The 19888-nt window shown below is 41.6% G+C and overlaps 2 protein-coding genes across 13 annotated transcripts in view; one reads left to right on the forward strand and one right to left on the reverse strand.

The window, feature by feature from the left end:
- Positions 1 to 14788, reverse strand: part of SLC9A9 (solute carrier family 9 member A9) — a 654466-nt gene extending 639678 nt beyond the window's left edge. For 4 of the 10 annotated variants that reach the window (XM_049100062.1, XM_049100061.1, XM_049100060.1 and 1 more), the window contains exons 1-2: positions 13750 to 14091; positions 9495 to 9711 (exon numbers count right to left, since the gene is read on the reverse strand). The gene's annotated coding sequence lies outside the window, so the exon portion shown is untranslated. The other 6 variants (XM_049100056.1, XM_049100054.1, XM_049100057.1 and 3 more) reach the window with 6 other exon arrangements.
- DIPK2A (divergent protein kinase domain 2A) overlaps positions 8515 to 19888 on the forward strand; it is a 30597-nt gene continuing 19223 nt past the window's right edge. Inside the window, exon 1 of one of the 3 annotated variants that reach the window (XM_035704901.2) lies at positions 8515 to 8634. Coding sequence is in view for 1 of the 3 variants with exons in the window: in XM_025449164.3 (XP_025304949.1) it covers positions 15226 to 15882 (657 nt within the window). In the remaining 2 variants the exon portion in view is untranslated. Of the gene's footprint in view, positions 8635 to 15210; positions 15883 to 16054; positions 16197 to 19888 lie in introns of those variants that run through there. The other 2 variants (XM_025449164.3, XM_025449165.3) reach the window with 2 other exon arrangements.

Raw genomic sequence — 19888 nt, forward strand, 5'->3', positions numbered from 1 at the left:
GCTGATGCTGGTATTTGAGTTCAGATGAGTGGATTCATGGGATTGGGGTCCAACCATAGAAGAAACTGGAAGACCACTGCTGTTGGTTTACCTGAAGTGGCACAATAAGCACAGTGTTCAGAAAACTGCAAACTAGAGTCAACTGCTCCTACTGAGGAAATGTCACTCAGAGTAAAGCTTATTAAGATGATACTAATAGGAACAAGATACAAATGGTAAGAAAAAGAATAATTTCTTTTATCTTCTGTGTTGTGATAACCCTTAATGCCCCCTATTGCCAGAGCTTAACAGAGAGAAAACCGACAAATAAGAAATGCAAATTTCAGAGTTCTGATTCCAGCATTACAAAGCAAAATACAGGGGATCCTGGGTGGCTCAGCGGTTTAGCACCTGTCTTCCCCCCAAGGTGTGATCTTGGAATCCTGGGATCAAGTCCCACTTCAGGCTCCCTGCATGGAGCCTGCTTCTCCCTCTGCCTGTGTCTCTGCCTCTCTCTTTCTCTGTGTCTCTCATGAATAAATAAATAAAATCTTTAAAAAAAAAAAAAGCAAAATACAGAACAGTAAATTTGAACCTGAGAGATAATAATTTAAAAAGTGGCTATAACTATACATGCTCTTTGTAGACTGTGCCTTGTCATTGCCCAGTCTTTATCTTATTTAGAACTTTTAACCTTAACTCTTTTTATCTATTATTGTTGTCTTTCCTCCATTTTTTTGTATGTAGTTGTTTCTCTTTTATGCGATTTTTAAATTTTCAACATTTCTTCAACTTCATTTAAACTCTCTTTTTTAAGGAGTATATTGATAGATTTTATTTTTTTCAACCCAATCTGAGAAACTATTTTATACATTGGAGAGATTAATCATTCATATTTTATTCCTTTCACCCTACTTTGTTTGCATTTTTATTTTTTATTTTTATTTTTTATTTATTTATTTTTTGTTTGTTTGCATTTTTAAAAATATTTCCCTATTTTACTTTAAGTATTTCCCTTAGTTTTCCTGTTTGATCATTATTTATCTTTTCCTCTTTTTAATTATGAAATTCTATTGTACTTTTTTCATGCAACTGGTGATTATATTTTTATACAGTCAAAATGAAATCCATATGAAAGTAAAGGTTATAAGCAAATAAGATACCAACTATTTCTGTTTGCTGTGTGTTCTCTTCCTTCTCTGGATGAGCCCTTTAAAACACTTTTACTTCCCCTCTCCCCACCTACAAACTAGGATTTGTTGATATATTTTAATTCCCGTTAGTTAGAGTCTATTATCAGGGTTCCTATGCAGCATGCTACTTTTATTTCAAGAGGCACCAGTTAGTATTTATATTACACATACTCATTCACTCTACATCTGTTTAGATATCTTCCTAGGTCACAGATGTGTCAGAGCTCATCATTCTTTCATTTACTCATCTTCTCATGTCTAGAGGTATTTTCTTTGCTGTTTGGTTACTGTCCTTTCCTGTGCTATTTCCTCAGTTGTGCTTCTGATATATTCTAGCACATCTTTATAAACAACTTTCTTTGACGCGGATAAATATTATCTTGATTGTATTACAGTCATACATATAGTCCTTTTTCTCAATATAAATTATACTAAACTTTCTAACTTCTAATATTCTAAGTAAAGAATTGGTTCTGGTCTGATTCTTTTTCTTTCATAATTATTCTTCCTCCATTAGCTAATGTTTCTTTTTCTTTATTCTCTGGACTTGGAAATTTAACTAGATTATTTCTAACATGTCCATAAAAAAATTTTGTACTAAGCCAGTATGTGGAAAAAAAAGTTGAAATCTCAACAAAATGACAAGTCCTTAATGGGACACCCGTGTGGCTCAGTCAGATAAGCAGCTGCCTTTAGCTCAGGTCATGATCCCAGGGTCCTCGGATCAAGCCCTCTGTGGGGCTCCCAGCTCAGTGAGGAGTCTACTTCTCTCTCTGCCCCTCTCCACTGTTCATGCTTTCTCTCTCAAATAAATAAATCTTTAAAAACATTTTTAAAATGATAGGTCCTTGAGATATTAATAGATTCCATGACACTTACTAATTGTATGATACTGGCACTTCTTTCAGGTAATCATTTGCTGATTTGTGACTGTTGGTATTTCCTTTCTTGTTAACTGTCACTGAAGTTGTGTCTTCCCTGTTGATTATAAATGTAAATCTTGGAATTGGGGTTGGATTGCACTATTGTATAGAAGCAAACCACAGTAATTTTGATATATTAAGAAATCAGTTATGATCACCCTGCAATAGCTGATGGGAACTCTCCTCCTTTTCTGCCGTGTCATTCTTAGTAAACAACAAAGTCTTACTTTAAGTTTTAGCCTATGCTCTTATTTTCCACAACAGCATTTTTCTTCATCAATCCTGAGTGAGTTCTTTTATTCTGTAGACAAACAGCTTTCTCCAGTTCAAGGCAGTTTTTTCCCCATAAAATGTTTAATTATTGATGTTCTCTCATCTTTATTCTTCCTCCTTTTGGAACTCCTGTGTTATTTAGTTTTGGGTCTTCTGTATGTGTCCTTCAGTTCTCTGATCTTTTCTTTCATACTTTCCATCTGTTTGTGTTTTTGTTCTGTGCTTTGAGCTATTCCTCCACTTGATCTTTCATGCTACAACTACTGATGTATGATTCATGTGTTGTTTTTAAGTATGAAAATCATGATTCAAATCCTTAGGTTGGGATAGCATGAGATAGGGATACTAGTTAATGGCTCTCCTAAAATTTCCAGGCTAACACCTCTGGTCTGAAATATGCATATAAAGTCAGTGGCAATGAATCTGGTCTGGAATAAGCATATAAAATCAGAGAATAATAAACTGTTGTGTTAGTTTGCTAGGGCTGCCATAACAAAATACCACAGACTGGATGACTTAAATAGCAGAAATTAATTTTCTTAAAGTTCTGGAGGCTGAAAGTCTAAGATTAATGTGCCAGCAGTGTTGGTTTCCTCTGAGGCCTCTTTCCTTGGCTTGTAGAGGATGTACATTGTTGCCTCTTCACGTTTTTTTTTTTTTTTGTTTTTTCCATGTGTACACACCTCTGGTTCTGCTTATATGTCCAAATTTCCTATTTTTATGAGGACATTGGATTGGATTAGGATCCACCTTAGTGGCCTCATTTTAACTTAATCATCTCCTTAAAGACCTTATCTCCAAATATGGTTACGTTCTGAGGTGCTAGGGATAAGGATTTCACCATGAACTGGAGCTTGAGAGGAGTCACAATTCAGATCGTAAATAATGTCACTGTAAGAAGAGATATTTGTTGAGTTTTTTATTTCACATCAACTAATTCTTCTACCAACTAGGTATCTAACAATTCAATTCAGTTCAATTCTAGCAGCAACTCTTAAGAGTTTGCATCAGGCTCCTCAAGTTTCAGAGCTTAGTCCCTCAAGATTGCACCCACTTCAGAAGCTAGGGAAACAGATGCCAAGGGTACCTGCATTTCTTCTTAGCAAAACTAAATTATTTATGAGTTCCTCTGACTGCCTCCCTGGGTTTAATAACTCACTAGAACAACTTGCAGAACTCAGGAAAGCATTTTACTGGTGATTACTGGTTTAATATAAAAGACATACCTCAGGAATGGTCAAATAGAAGAGATGCATAGGGCAAGATATAGGGGTGGTTGTAGGGGTATGGAGCTTCTACTCCTCCCTGAGTGCACTACATGCTCAGCACCTTAATGAGTTCAATTGGGAAACTCTCCGAACCCCATCAATTAGGGGTTTTTAATGAAGATATTAATTACATAGATATGACTGATTATTCTGTCATTAGTGATTAACTCAGTTTCTAGCCCCTCTCCCCTTTCTGGAAGTTGGGAGTTCCAAGCTTTTAATCATGGTTTGGTCTTTCCAGTCAGTGACCAGCCCCATCCTGAAGCTACTAGGGGCCTGCCTCATCACTGAGGAAATTCCAAAATTTTAGGAGCTTTGTGTCAGGAACCAGGGACAAAGATAAAATATTTTATCATCTCATGTTTGTGCAAAATGGTGGCACACTGCTTTTGAAACCTTCATAAATACAAACCATAAAAAAGTCATTTATAAGTTATGTCTACCTTTTAAGAAGTTAATTACCTTTAAAGTAGATTGTCTCTTTAAGAATGGCCTGTAAAGCAAATGAAAATCAAGTACCTACTTACATCTAGGAAAACTTCAGATACCTTGAATGTACATACCTTAGACAGAGAAGCTAAGCATTTTGGAACCTTTCTTGTGCACCTCCCAGTCACTATATGCCGTTTGTATTGCCTAAGAATAACTGCTAAATTGATTCTTAATTTATGATTTTGTACTTATGTAAGTACAATAATGCAGAATCCACGGTCTGGCTTTCCTTCAACATTTTGTGAAATTCATCCATATTGTGTTACCCAGTTGTAGATTGCTAATTCTCATTGCTCTGTCATATTCCACCATTTGAATATAACCACATTTTCTATTGTTAAAGGACATTTGACCATTCTTCAGTTTTTTGTATTATAGAGTTGCAATGAACATTCTAGAATATGTCTGTTGATGAATGAATGCATGAGTTTTCTCTTGGGTATACACTTAGTAATAAAACTGCCAGGTCATAAGGTACGCCTATGTTCACCTTTTTTTTTTTAATTTATTATTTTTTTATGGTAATTTTTTTTCTTTTTTGGCAAATTTCCTTTTTTTTTTAATTTATTTTTTATTGGTGTTCAATTTACCAACATACAGAATAACCCCCAGTGCCCGTCACCCATTCACTCCCACCCCCTGCCCTCCTCCCCTTCTACCACCCCTAGTTCGTTTCGCAGGTTAGCAGTCTTTACGTTCTGTCTCCCTTTCTGATATTTCCCACACATTTCTTCTCCCTTCCCTTATATTCCCTTTCACTATTATTTATATTCCCCAAATGAATGAGAACATACAATGTTTGTCCTTCTCCGATTGACTTACTTCACTCAGCGCCTATGTTCACCTTTAGTAGATTCTGCCAAAGTACTAATTGACATTCCCACCAGCATTGTATAAGAGGTAGGATTGCTCCACATTTTTGCCAAGTCTAGTATTATATTTTTCCTTTTAGTCATTTGTCTAAGTACATAGTAGTATTATGACTTTAATTTGTTAGGCTGATAATAAAGGTGAGATTTATGTTTTTTAAAGTGCCTTAAGTCTTTTGCCTGTTGTCCCCCTAACCCTCAACCATCACTGAGTTTTTTTCTTATTGATTTAATAAAGGTGAAGTTTATCTTTTTTAAAGTAACTTCTTAAGTGTTCTGCTTGTTGTGCCCCTACCCCCCACCATCATTGGTTTTTTTTTCTTATTAATTTCTACAAGCTCTTTACATAATCTAGATACATCTTTGTTAAATGTGTGCATTGGAGATACTTTCTCCTAAACTGAGTTACTTAATCATTCTTTGAATGAATAAAAGTTCTTAATAAAGACCAATTTATCATTTTATATTTATGTCTAGAGGTTTTGATACTTCCTGTTTAAGAACTCTGTTTACCTATGGGTAGCAAAAGATTAATCTTGTCCAAAGAAAAGTATGGCCCTTATCCCTGACTCCCAGGAGGTAACCCATAAGCCTTGAATGTCCTGCCTCATAAGAGTGTCTTTGTTTACTTGGGGTCTTAAGCTATGCCAAATAGTCTATAGTAACAATGTGATTTATGGGGGGGCCTTGGCCCCTATGGTATCACACTGACCTTTGGAGGAAATGGAGACTAAGATTAGCAATGTGGGAAGAGAGCCATGATTATGAGGACTGATGCCCATTAAAAACCCTGGACATTGAGGAGGAGGGCAGGGGGATGGGGTGACTGGGTGATGGACACTAAGGAGGGCACTTAATGGGATGAGCAAGGGGTATTATACTATATGTTGATAAATTGAATATAAATAGAAACAAAACAAAACAAACAAACCCTGGACACTAACGCTTAGTGGTTGACAAGACTCTGTGCGCATTGCCACATATCACTGTTGGGAGAAGCAAGCACTGTTCACATAATGCCACTGGGAGAAAACAAACTGGAAGCTCTCTGTGACTGGTCTGTCCTGCACCCTGCCCTATGCACCTTTTCCTGTTGCTGATTTTAATCTGTATTCTTTCACTATAGTAAACTAAAACCATGAGTATACTAGCTTTGCTGAATTCTGTTCTTCCAGTGAATTACTGAACCTGGGAGTGGTCTTAGGGATTTTCTGAATCATAGCCTATCAAAGGTCATGCAAATGTTGTTTCCTTTGAAAACTTTAGTATTTTATCATCCACATTTAGTTTTTAATTCCTTTAGAACTGATTTTGGATTTTGGTATTTGGCATGTGAAGACACAGGTCAAGATTGTTATAATCAGCTGACTACCTATGTGTTTGTTTTTACTGTTTGTATTTACTCAGCCCTCCTGCTTTTTGTTCTTCAAGAACAACTTGGCTATTCCTGGCTCTGTGTATATCTGTATGAGTTTTCAGCTTGTCAATTTAATCTAAAAAACCTGTTGGGATTTTGATGGGGGTTATGTTGAATTATAAAATAACATCTTTACAACTAACATCTTTACAACATTAAGTCTACTATTTCTCAAACATGGTATATCACTATCTCCATTTATTTAGTTCTTGTCTCTCAATAATGATCTGTAATTTTCAATATTGAGTTGTCCATTTTTCTTTCTTTAGATTTACTCCTAAAAATTATTTTTTTAAATGATGCTACTATAATTTATGAATGGTGTGTGTAAAAAAAAAACCCAAAGAATCTTCAATCAGAATAAGAAATGCAACATTATTGCCAATATGAACACAATAAACAAAAATACTTTATTTCCAAATACAAGCAATAAATCTAAAAAAGACAGGCTAGGGCATCCTGGGTGGTTCAGTGGTTTAGCGCTGCCTTCTGCCCAGGGCGTGATCCTGGAGTCCTGGGATCGAGTCCCACATTGGGCTCCCTGCATGGCTTTTAAAGAGATCTGTGGAATTTGAAAATAATTTTAAAATAAAATCTAAAAAAATATTTTCCCTGAAATTTCCTTTGCAGTTATTTCCAGTTTCAAGAGAAGAACAATGTAAAAAATGTAATTCGTTGGTAGTCATCATGGTAGGAACATATGCTCTAAAAAGTAAATAAAAGAAATGCTACAGTTTAATAATTTTTGTAGGAAAGTTTTTACTATTTACTGTTGCTCATTTCTTTGATATTTGAGACTTTAACACACGGAACTATTTTTTTCTTTTTGATACTGGAGATTACATAACTTTTTTTTCAATTGTCTTTCACTACATACTCTTCGAAATTAAGTATTAGTGCCTTAAAGACTTGGGAATCAAAACCTAATAAAAAAATTAAAACCTACCCTTACAGAAAATTTAAAGCTTGTTTTAAAACAAGTCCTGGGCATCACTGGGTGGCTCAGCGGTTTAGCACCTGCCTTCAGCCCAGGGCGTGATCCTGGAGTCCTGGGATCCAGTCCCCAATCCGGCTCCCCACATGGAGCCTGCTTCTCCCTCTGCCTGTGTCTCTGCCTCTCTCTCTCTGTGTCTCTCATGAGTAAATAAATAAAATCTTAAAAAATAAATAAATAAAAGAAAAAAAATAAAACAAGTCCTATAACTTCAAAACTATATTTACTCCTGAGTCTGCAAACTCAAAACTGAAATTAAATGTTACACTACCTTAGAATGATATAACGTCTATAAAAATACAAATTATTATGAAATTTCAGTTTAATCTACTAAGTTGTTATTTTTAGTTTGTCAACACATTCTAATGGTGTTATCTTGTGATTAGATCAGCACACAGTATTTTTTCTCTATAAATATTCAAGTTCTACTTTCTAAGAATAAGGCAAATCTTCAAGGAAGCTTACTTATAATAAAGACATGTATTAATTCTGTGATTTCAATTCTTAATTTCTGGCTTCTTAAAAAAATAACTAAAGCATTACTATTTCCTGGGGGGGGGGGGGGAGTAGGAAAAAGCCCTGCATATCAGTCTACTCTCTACAGTAAGTACATGGTAGCACAAGGATAGATAGAAAGTAGTAGATGATCTGTCAAAGTGATAGACCAGTGAATCAGTTACATTTCAAAGATGGTAAATCTGCCATAAACCCATAGTTTAATGGGCCACATTCTGTAATTACATTACACTGGATGACAGGACATCCCTGCAATTAGTTTCTATGATACTGTGATTTATAATACATACATATTTGGTCTTTATCCATGGTTTCTGGCTCACAGATCCCCCAAACCTTGGAATATCTGAGCATAAGAACAATGGAAGCATCTTTTGTTATAATATTTTGTCTTTTGTCCTCAGTTCCTGAAAGTACTTCAGAGCCATAAAGGTAAATGAGTGTCTTTTTATTCATAACAAGACTCTTTCCACCACAACTAGGTTTATGTTAATGGATGACTTGAATAGCATAGAAGGATGGGGGCTGGTTGCCAAGGAAACCAACCAGGAATAGAGGGTTAGAACTTTTAGTCCCACTCTTTGACGAAAAGAAAGAGAAGGGAGAGGGGCTGGAGGCTGAATCAGTACCAATGGCCAAAGACCAAATCAATCATACCTATGTAATGAAGCTTCTATAAAACTCCAAAAAGATGTGCAGAGAATTGCCAGGTTGGTGAACATATGGTCAGGGGAGAGTGGCACACTTGGGAAGGGCATGGAAGTTCCTAGCCCTTTTCCCACACCTTGCCCCATGCATCTCTTCCATATATATGACTATTCCTGAGTTATGTCTTTTTATAATAAGTAAGTAATCTAGTGAATAAAACATTTCTCTGAGTTCTGTGAGGCACTCTAACAAATTAATCAAACCTGAGGAGGGGTTATGTGAGAGAAGCATAGATGACAACCTGGACTTGCTACTGGCATCTGATATGGGAACAGAAAGTCTTATAGGACTGAACCCTTAACCTGTAACCCAAAGGGGGGAGTCGTGGGAACCTCTGACTTATAGCTGGTCATTCAGAAGCATAGGTAACTACCTGGACTTGCACCTGGTGTCTTATGGGACCAAGCCCTTAACCTGTGGAATTTGATGCTATCTCCAGGTAGATAGTATCAGAATTGAGTTAAGTTGTCGGATACTCAGCTGGGGTTGGGAGAATTGCTTGCTGACGTGGGAAACCACCCCTCCACACATATAAATACATACATACATATACATAAATACACACACACACACACACACACCCCACATGTTAGAATTGGCCAGGATCTTTAAGTTTCCCAAAATGGGAATTCTTAATTATTTACTACAGGGTTTATACGCCCTTTTGTAAGGAAAACAAACAAAAACATCTGAACCATATAATTTTGAACACTAAATACATATTACATTTGATACCTAAGTGCAAAACATAAATAGCCTTCTTCACCTGTGGCTCATCTTTACAACCGGCACAGCCAGCAGGCTGAAGACTAGGGCAAGTCTTTTACATGTGGTTTCCATAAAGGGATCTTGGTAAAGATACCTTATTTAGAAGTCTGAGCTTCAGCTACTCAGAGGATGCTTTTGCTCTGTAAAGGGCAGTTGAGGTTCTCCAAGCTTTCTGGCATGCTTGGCTGGCTAGAGAAATGGGCTGCAGCTGTCATCATCCACTAGAGGTGACAGGAAAATCATCTGCACAAGTTAGTAGATTCAGAGAGGCAAGAGACATAGGATGATGCGAGGCTTAAGAAGAAAACAGGCTGTCAAAGGAGAAAGAAGCAATATTATCCTAGTGCACACAACTCCCTCTCCTGAGAGCTATCAATGCAAATATAATGCCAGTAACTACAGGAATTTCCAACTTGCTTACGCTCCAATATTTGTTTATACTTCAACATTTATCACAGATATGTAATAAAGCTGGTATGCATGTATCTGTCTCATCCACTGGACTGAGAACCCATACCCCCAGACTCTTGAATTTGGGTGAAACTTAAGGGGCACTTTCAGTACATATGCCAACCTGTAAAATAGGTAGTATTAATGTTAATTTACACAAGTGTACACATTTTGGGCTAACTTTTCAAAAGATCGTAACAAGTGAGTATGAAAATAACCGGTCATTGAAATGGTGTTAATTTTTGTTTTTGCATATATTATTTTCTTTGCTGAAACAAACTGGAAAAAAAGCAAGTATAAAAATTTACTGAGAGAAGTATGTGCCTCTCTTGGTTAGGCTAGCCAATAATATCGAAGGTTAATTTGAATTAATAGAAATCATAAAACACAGGTTGCAGTTGCATCTGAACTAAGTTGCATTGTTTTGCACAAGTCAGAAAACTATATGATTCAATTATCAAAATAAAATCATAATTTGAGTGTTTGGGTTTTCTATATCCAATGAAGCCAACTGTTTGACATTGAACCTGTCTTAAAAAAGTACTTGTGTATAGTTATTGTTTTAAAATACAATCTGCCTAAAATAAAAAATAAATAAAACACTGAGCAGCTTTCAACTATAAAAGCTGTCCTCAAGGTAACCTAATATACACAAATCAGATGATTAACATTGCTTAGCAAAGAGTTACAATTAATATTGTCAAGTGTTTGAATTTTAAGCAATGGAATTAGAAACAAAGGAAAAGACCCCATCATTTTGTGGGACGTCTTAATTGGACTGAGAGTAATGTATAATATTATTTATATTTTGATAGGTAACTAAAAACTTCAACAGCTACTTTACACTTAGAAGCACAAATATGGCACTAAAGAAAATGGACAGGGGGAAGTGTATTTCTAACTGCCTCATTCTTTTCTTCTCAGCATCTCCCATAGCAGCAAAGAGTAAATCTTCCAGTAGTTTAGGATAAAAACCACACAGTGATAGCCGATGCTTCCTTCTCTCACATCCAAACCTTGAGTAAATTATGTCAGGTCTGTCTTCAGAATATATCCAGTGTTCCCACCAGCTTCCTTGCATCACCCATCATTTCTAGCTTGGATTATGACAATAATATTTAATCCTAAAGTGTTCCTTCAACTATTTATTCATCCACCCGTCCAATAATTACTAATAAACTACTTAAATCAGATACTGTTTGAGATACTTCAGTACACAGAGAATTGCCCTTTTAGCCTTTACAAAAGAAATAAATACCTCTTATCTATTCTGAATCTCACTATGGTGCATTGTTCCAGGACATAACTGCCAGGGCAACTAAAAGTCAATTTTGAGAAAATAAACAACTAGGTCAGGTATTATTTTCCAAGTTGTGATCCTAATACTTTCCATTCTAAACCGAACTTAACTGAAGAATCTAATTGATATGATGGGCCGTCAGAATCATGATATGCCATGATTTTTGGCAGATAACTCAATAGGAATAAAAGGAATTGAACAACACAGCTATATTACCAATTCTTTTTATTCCTCTCAAAAGAACAAGATGTTTAGGCCTTTACACCTCACAAAATGAAAAGGAGAAAAAGAATTGATGTTGAACTCTGTCAGATGCTAGCAATAAATAATATTCATCCACGAAAACTTAAGCTAAATGATAGAGCCCAATCTTACCAAGAAATACATCTCAATAAAGTATAGTTTTTTATAATTATTCAAAATTGCAATATTTATATATTGATCAGTTGTATATTAATAATAGTCATAGTGCTAAAAAAAATTTCCCTGGATTAACTTAACATTTAGAACATTATGACCACAGGACATGCAGGCAATATACACAACTTTTTTTTGCTGCAACAAAGAATGATAACCACACTAAGACTTTAATGTCCCAAACCATTCTACATAAGAGCAGAATTCTGTAGGCCTGGGTTTCTCAGTAGCATAGCACTATTGACATTTTCGGCTGGTGAATTTTTGTTGTTGAAGGCTGCTTTGTGCAATGTAGGATGTTTTGCAATATCCCTGGCTTCCTCCCACTAGATAACCAGTAGCCCCTGCTCTCTGGCTAGGACACCAAAAATGTCTCCAGATATGGTCAAATGTCCCCTGGGAAGGAGGCAATAGTTCCTGAAAATCACTACTGCAAAGAATAAAACAGCAATACAATAAAATACTTACATAATCAAAGTGTTAGTTCACTTTTTAAAAATGGATGATGGGTATCAAAATACCGTATTTCACTCCGTGGCACACATTTAAAAGTGACTGTTATTATATTATAACATTTTACGGTGCACTGGAAATTACATTATTTGCCATTATTTAAGCTTAAGGGGAAAAGCTTTGGATGTTAGTTTATAATCCATTAGCCAAAAGCATCCTGTAATTTATAGGATAGGTGGGTAACGTACTTTAACATTCACTTACTGATCTTTCTCCAAACCCTAATATAGTAAGTACTTGGAACACTCTAAGTTTCTCTCTTATAGGTGTAAGCCATTTTTAAAATATACTTTAAAATGTCATTAAATTTTTGGATCTTTCTTAATAAAGGTCTAGAAACCTTAACTGAAAGTATCGGAGCTTTTAAACAAATGCAAAATATTTAGAGACAAAGCAAATACTTTTCAAAATTCAACTTGTATAAACTAGTAACCTTTTTTACTTCCACTCTTCAGATAATGCCTTAATAAAAATCCAAGGATTTGGAGGCTGAGAATAGTTTCAGAACTCAAGATCTTTTCCATACAGAGGAGCGCTACCTCTTAAATCCTGTTACTAGTCACCTAAATAGTCTCTATGCTCCAATTCTCTCAGCTTAATCAGTTTACCCTCAAGAATGCTAATGGAATCATCCATTCTATCTATAAATACGAAAATGTATGTATGTAATGCTTTTATCTTTTTAAAAGAATTTCCACATTGATTATCTGGTATTAACCAAACACACCTACGGGACAGGTAAGAAAGAGATTAGGGATAGGAAACTTGCGGTTTAGGAAAGACTTGCCTAGTTTACAATTCAGCAGGAGTAGGAGCAGCGGCAGCAGAGTGGACACATCCAGACTAATCACAACAAACGCTTTATTTTGGGAAGTCCTCGTTTGATATTTCGCTCATGATTTCACATTGCATGGGAGTTTGGGGGACGCTGGGAGGCAAGTTATGTAAAAATTACTGCCGGAGGGGGGCAAAAAGTCCTTAGCTGTAGCAGCCAGCTTTCTCAGCCGCTTTACACAAAACTGAACACTACATCTTCCAATGTGCCTGTATCCGATGTAGCATCATTTAAAAACGACTTCTGTGTTGAATATACTGAATTGTCCACAGGATGGTTTTTTTTTTTTTTTTTTTAAGCTTGAATTCTTGTATCAGGAAGGACTCAATAGTCCTCCACGAGAGGATGGCTGCGCCTTTCACTGGGACGATCAAATAGCGGCTGCGACCACCACGGGGAGGCGGTTCGGCTCCTGCAGCGGGGCTGCCCCCGCAGTCAGTCGGCCTGTGTACGTGCCGGGCACCGCCGTCCTCTAAAAATCACGGCTCGGTCCCTAAAGTTAACTCGGGAACTCGCTTCTTCTCAGACCAGCTACTCCTCTGAACTCTTAGGGCGCTAACACGGAGCGGCTCCCGTGTTCCCGGCTTGCTGCTAGAGCCCCGAAACTTACACCAAAACTAGGCGCTCTACGGTTCAGCATTTCCGAGCTATTTTTGCAGCCGTGGCGCGAATCCGGGCCGCCGCGTCCCCATGGCTACCGCCACAGCAGCGCGCCGCGGCCCGGGGGCAGGTCCCAGGTCCCAGGTCCCAGGTCCCAGCCCCCAGCCCCGGGGGCGCCGCGGGCGGGGCTGGAAACACCAGCCCGCGGCGCTCGGACGGCGCCGGGAAACTCACTTCTCCGAGCAGGGAAAGCGGCTCCAGGCGCGGGCTGCGCAACCAGCCGGGGCGGGGGGCGGGGGCCGGGGGCCGAGGCGAACCTGCCCACGTGGCTCCTCCCCGCTTCTTCACAGCCGCCACCGCGGGCCGCGCCGCCTCTCGCTTCACCACACTTCCCACTTAGCTGCCTTTTGAACCGCCCCCCCAGCCCCCGCAACCCGCTCAGGAAATTTGAGAGGCCTCCGCAGATAATAACAGACGCCAAGGCCGCGGCCCCCAACGAGTTCCCACGTTCCCAGCGCAGGCCCGCCCCCGGCCAGGAGGCGCGCGGCCCCCGGGCTCCGCCAAGTCCCGCCGGGCGCGCCCCGCCCCCAGCCCCGCCCCCAGAGGCGCGCCCCGCCCCCAGCCCCGCCCCCCGGCGCGCGCCGCACCCGCCCGAGGGCCGAGGCGCACGTTGCCCCGCCCCCTCCGCCTCCCCCGGCGCGCGCAGTCCCGGGGCGGGCGAGCGGCCTCCGCCGATTCGTCTCTTTCTCCCCTTCCCCCTCACAGGACGGTTTCCGTGACGGCCAGAGAGAGGCCACCCCAGGAAGCCTCCGCGGTCATAAAAGATGAGCTGCGAAGCCAAAGTCGCTTCAGCGCCCGACCTCGCCAGCTCCTCCCTCCTCCAGGAGCCCGAGCCCCAGCCCGAGCCCCGCCCCCGCGGAGCGGGCCCCGCAAGCCTCCCCCGCGGGCTCGCGCTTACGCTTTCCGGGCGGCGCGCGACGCGCTGGCTCCGCCCCGGAGCCCCGCCCCCTGCCCCCGCCCCCCCGCCCCCGCCCCCGCCCGCGCCCGCGCCCCGCTCCCTCCCTCTGGAGAGCCGGCGCGTACGAATCCGGGCGTGAGGCGTCAGGGACGCGCGGGCGCCTCCTCCTCCCCACCTTCCTACACTGTTGCTACTTTTCGGTGTGAGACATTCCAGCTTCTCTTCCCCTTCCGTGAGTCCCTGTTTCTCGCCCCTCGGAGACCCCGCTCGCCCCACAGGCGCCCGCCGCCGCCGCCGCCGCCGCCGCCGCCGCCGCCGCTCCCGCGCCCCGAGCGAGCAGTGCGCGTGCGCGCGCGCGCGGCCGTCGGGTCCCCGCGCTCCCTCCCTCCCCCGCCCGGCCCGGCCCTCTATAACTTGGTCGGCGTGCGGGAGGCGCCGCCGGAGTCGGAGGGCGGGGAGCTCGGAGGAGGGAGCTCGAGAGTTGTGGAGACTAGTGGCGGGGGGAAGTGGCAGCCCGCTCGGGTCGGCTCCTGCCCGCTCCCCGCCTTTCCGCCTCACACACCCACGCCGCCTGCCGCCCCGGCCCGCGCCCCGGACCCGCGCCCCGGACCCGCGCCCCGCGCCCCGCGCCGTCTCTCGCCCGGGGCCCCTGCCGCTCGCTCCCCGGGTCTCGGCGCGGCGGGGGCGCCCGCGGGGTGCCCTCGCCCTCCGGGTGCGTGCGGACGGGCGGCGGGCGGCGGGCGGCGGGCGGGATGTGGCGCCTGGTGCCCCCGAAGCTGGGCCGCCTGTCCCGCTCGCTGAAGCTGGCGGCGCTGGGCAGCCTGTTGGTGCTGATGGTGCTGCACTCGCCGTCGCTGCTCGCCTCCTGGCAGCGCAACGAGCTGGCCGACCGGCGCTTCCTGCAGCTCAATAAGTGCCCGGCGTGCTTCGGCACGAGCTGGTGCCGCCGCTTCCTCAACGGGCAGGTGGTGTTCGAGGCGTGGGGCCGCCTGCGCCTGCTGGACTTCCTCAACGTGAAGAACGTCTACTTCGCGCAGTACGGCGAGCCCCGCGAGGGCGGCCGCCGCCGAGTGGTGCTCAAGCGCCTCGGCTCGCAGCGCGAGCTGGCGCAGCTCGACCAGAGCATCTGCAAGCGGGCCACCGGCCGCCCGCGCTGCGACCTGCTCCAGGCCATGCCCCGCACCGAGTTCGCGCGCCTCAACGGCGACGTGCGGCTGCTCACGCCCGAGGCGGTGGAGGGCTGGTCGGACCTGGTGCACTGCCCCTCGCAGCGGCTGCTCGACCGCCTGGTGCGCCGCTACGCCGAGACCAAGGACTCGGGCAGCTTCCTGCTGCGCAACCTCAAGGACTCGGAGCGCATGCAGCTGCTGCTGACCCTGGCCTTCAACCCCGAGCCGCTGGTGCTACAGGTAGGCGCGGAGCCCGGGAGGGGGGCGTCCTGCCGCGAGGGGCGGCGCGGGGCGGGGGCGCGGGGGCTGGAGTCGGAGAAGTGGCCCCGCCGGCGCTCCTTGGTCGCCCGCCGTGGACCCGGCCCGGCTGGGCCAGCCCGCGAGCGCGGGAAGGGGGCGGCGCGGGGAGACCCCGGACGGCGGACGGCGGCCCGGCTGCTGGAGAGCCGGCTCTTGGCACCTCGACTCGGGCGCGCCTCGCATTTGACTGCGGATCCTTTAACGCCAGAGGGAGCAGCGCGTCTCGTCTCGTACGTTCCCAAAATGTCTCTCCTGTGAGTGTTCCTTGGGGGCCCTTCTCTCCGCCTTTCTGCTTTTATCCGCCGGGGTTTGCACTTCCCCAGCGCAGTCTGTGGACGAGCCCTCGGAGCTTCCTTCGTTCTTCTGCAGTGTTTCCAGCCCCTAGAGAGCGAGCGTCTGCTCCCCCCCTAGTAGCAGTACTCTTGTTGCCTGGCCTGACTTCGGCCCCACAGTCTTTGTTTTATCCTTTAGCTCGTTTACCTGGCGGGCGGGTCGTTGGGGGGGAGGGGGGGCAAGCTGGGGGAATCGAGGCTGCGGTCAGGTTAATCCTCGGCCGGTGCTTTGCGTGGGATTAGGAAGAGGAAGGAAAGAAAGTGAGGCATCGTCGGACTTGGGGCTGCGAGGATTTGAGGTCAACACGGACATTTGCATCCTGATTCTGTGACCTGCCTTATTCATCTAGTGATTTGGCTGCAGGAAGGAGATGAAATGTTAGGCCAGGGTGAGAAACAGGGGAAAGAGATTCTTTTCTCTGGTCTAGTTGAGTTACTGGCCTTCTCGTGATTTTGTTTTGAAAACAAACACACCTTTTAGGGGAATAGGTTGGCATCTTTTTAACAGGTGACAGGGAAAAAAAAGAACCCCCCCCCCTCCAAAAAAAAACAAAACAAAAAACTGTTGACCTTTGGAGTAGTTCCCAAGTTTCCACACATTCCCTCCCGCTTTCGTGCGGGGTTCTTGAATAGTGGTTACAGTTGTGGGTTTGTGATCCTTCCTGTAACTGCAGGAAAGTTACCTTGCCCCTTTTCCATACCAGTTTTGCTGTTTATCAAATATGAGGGGGGCATGACTTAAAATTAGTAATGACTAACTTTGATATACTTAATGCTCTTTGGGCGGCTGAGAATGTTACTATTGGGGGGGTGTGGTTGTAACAGGATTCTTGGTGGGTTTTTTTTTTTTAAAAGTCAAGTGCAATAGGAATGTACAGTATTCATTTATATTGCTTTCTTTTCTCAAGTTCCCTAATGCCCATCTTAGGTAAGGGAAACCAGCTTCATTTGATTAGTTCAGCCGAATAATTTCAACACAAAATAACTACTTTTCAAAACTTTAGTGTGGATCTTAGTTAATTTTAAGCTGTGATAGGATGTACATAATGGGTCACATTTCAAGTACAGATTGTATGTTAAACACTTTAACAGTGAATGGGGTATAAAACTGGTTAAACTTTCCTCTAAGAAATTATTAAGTAGTTTCAATGCAACTAGTCACCCTATAAAGCTTAAGATCATATTTGTAGTACACATTTGCCTCAACTTTTTTTTTTTTATTTAAACTATTTTTTTTCTCTTTGAGGAATAGATGTTTATATTAGGAAGATTGATCCCTGTAGAAAGCTTTAGCAGTGTATTTGCAGATAATCTGTCAAATTCCCTGGGACCCAGAAATTTAAAAGGACCTATCTGAGTAGTAGTACACATCTTCTGCACTTGTAATAGTGGGTGCCTACCGAAAGATTTTTATCAAGTAACTCTGAATATTGATGTATTCAACACGGACATTTGCATGTGTTGCAACAACAAATACTAGGACTGATATTTTAAGAACATTCTAGGTCCAGCTCTTTGTAAAGATAGCTTCGCGCTTGATTTGCACTAAGGAAAATCTGTTTTATTTGGGAAGCTTTTATATGAATTTTTGAAGTTTGAAGCTGTCTTGACATTTTCAGTTTACTTTCTGGTTGAGATAGTCAGGTGTGCTTGTATCTTGTTTTCTGACTAACTTTTCCCTCAATCTTTCTCTATTTTCATCTTTGGTGATAAACAATTTTTAAAAAATCAGTTATAGTCTTGTAATTTAGACTTGGTGACACAATTGCTCTAAATGAGTGGATAGATGGGTTATGGAATAAGAGTTTGGTTTTAGTATGTGAGGAAATACGTGTTAACATTTCTTATTTTGACTTCTGTGTGTTGCATTTGAAATTTAGGCAGTCCAGTTCTATAACTGTTAAGTGCTCTGTGAAATATAAATTTGGGGTCTTTAATACCAGTACTCCTATTGCTATGTTTATTTTTTTATATGATGAACAAGCACATTGAATAGGATTTATTTTCAAATAAATGTTCACAGAGATGCTACTTTCTTTATAGAACTACTTCATCTGGGGGAAATATTAGTGAGTTAAGAAGTATAAACAATGCACTTGAGGTTTGATGATGGAGTAAAACCACTAAAGTGAATCTTAAAATTGTGTGATCAGGTACAAAGATCATTATTAAGTCAAATCATGATGTTCGTTATTTCTGCTAACGAGACATACAAGTTTGGTATTTATATAGGTTTCTATAAAACTGTTAATTGCTGTTTATGGTAGTATGCGGTATTAACAATGATTGAAAACCTCACTCAAATTTGACTATGTATTTTGGTTCATGTACCTTAAAAAATATTTTAAAGATCGAAGCATGTATTTTACAGCTTGAAGAGGAACTCACATTTTTCTTTTTTCCAGGAGAGGGAGCTACTTATTGAATTTTTGGACACTTGGTGACAAATTAGATTTTTCTTATATTGTCCTAAAATTAACTACTTAGGGGGGAAAAAAGTCTTTTGAACTGACTTCATCAAACTGTTCTTAAAAGTTTCAGTGTGGTAAATATGCTTCCAAAATAAATATTTAAAGATTTCCTTTGATAGGTACTAAAGAAAGAACTGAAAATGTAGGTAGATTTTGCTCACTTAAATTTGCCTCTTCGGATTTTAAGAAACAGTAACAAATTGCATTTTCTATTATGCCTTGAAAGAAGACTTTGAAAGGTACTAAGTGTCTGTAAGACCTATTAACGCACATACCTCATCTACTTAAGGCTGTGTAGATTTGTAATATAGACTTAACCAGTATGAAAAGGTGTGAAAGTACAACTCTTCCCATCATTGGATAGTTTTACTAGTTTACAGCAGCTTATCTAGTTTCCTTTGAACTAAAGGAAAGTAGTTTGGCCATAGAATTATCATTTTCTAAAAAAATTTATAAACCTCAAACAACAAGATAACGCTAGAACTATTATCTTCTCCACTGATACTTTCCTTCCTTCCTTCATGGTTTTACTTCACCAAGAAGTTTGTTTTGATTATAAGTACCATAATCCTATGAAGCAAATGGAGAGAGGGACTTTGTGGATTTTATATTGTGTAATAGCATTCTTGGAATATTGGAAAATCAAGATGTTGAACTGTTTTGGCAAGATGTCAAGATGTTTTCTGTTACTTTGTTGGTAAATTTTTCTACCAATATTTGCACTTACTTATTCTTGAATTTATAGAAGTTGGGTGTTTGTTACAGAAAAATACTGTCTGGATTTCCTGAAGCCCAAACTATCTCTGACTTGATGACCTAGAGACCTAGTGACGATGATCTTACTTAAAGAAGCAAAGCTGTTTGTTTAGGATGGAGGATTTAGGAATATGTTTCACTACATTTATAGGACTTTGTCTTAAATTTCCTGAATCATGGTTTTAATAGAAGTTCCTTAATTTTTACCGTATGTAGCTGTCACTTATGCCATAGATTTTTATCTTTTATTCCAATTCTTATAAATGACATAGTACATGCAAAATGCATTGTATAGTGCTAAATGCCTATTAAGCACTCAGTAAGTGTTAGACATTAAATAAGGTAAAAGTAACTTTAACCATCTGCTTAATCAGCTGTTTTGAAGCT

This window comes from Canis lupus, chromosome 23 (assembly GCF_003254725.2).
Source record: "Canis lupus dingo isolate Sandy chromosome 23, ASM325472v2, whole genome shotgun sequence".
Taxonomy (NCBI): Eukaryota; Metazoa; Chordata; class Mammalia; order Carnivora; family Canidae; genus Canis; species Canis lupus.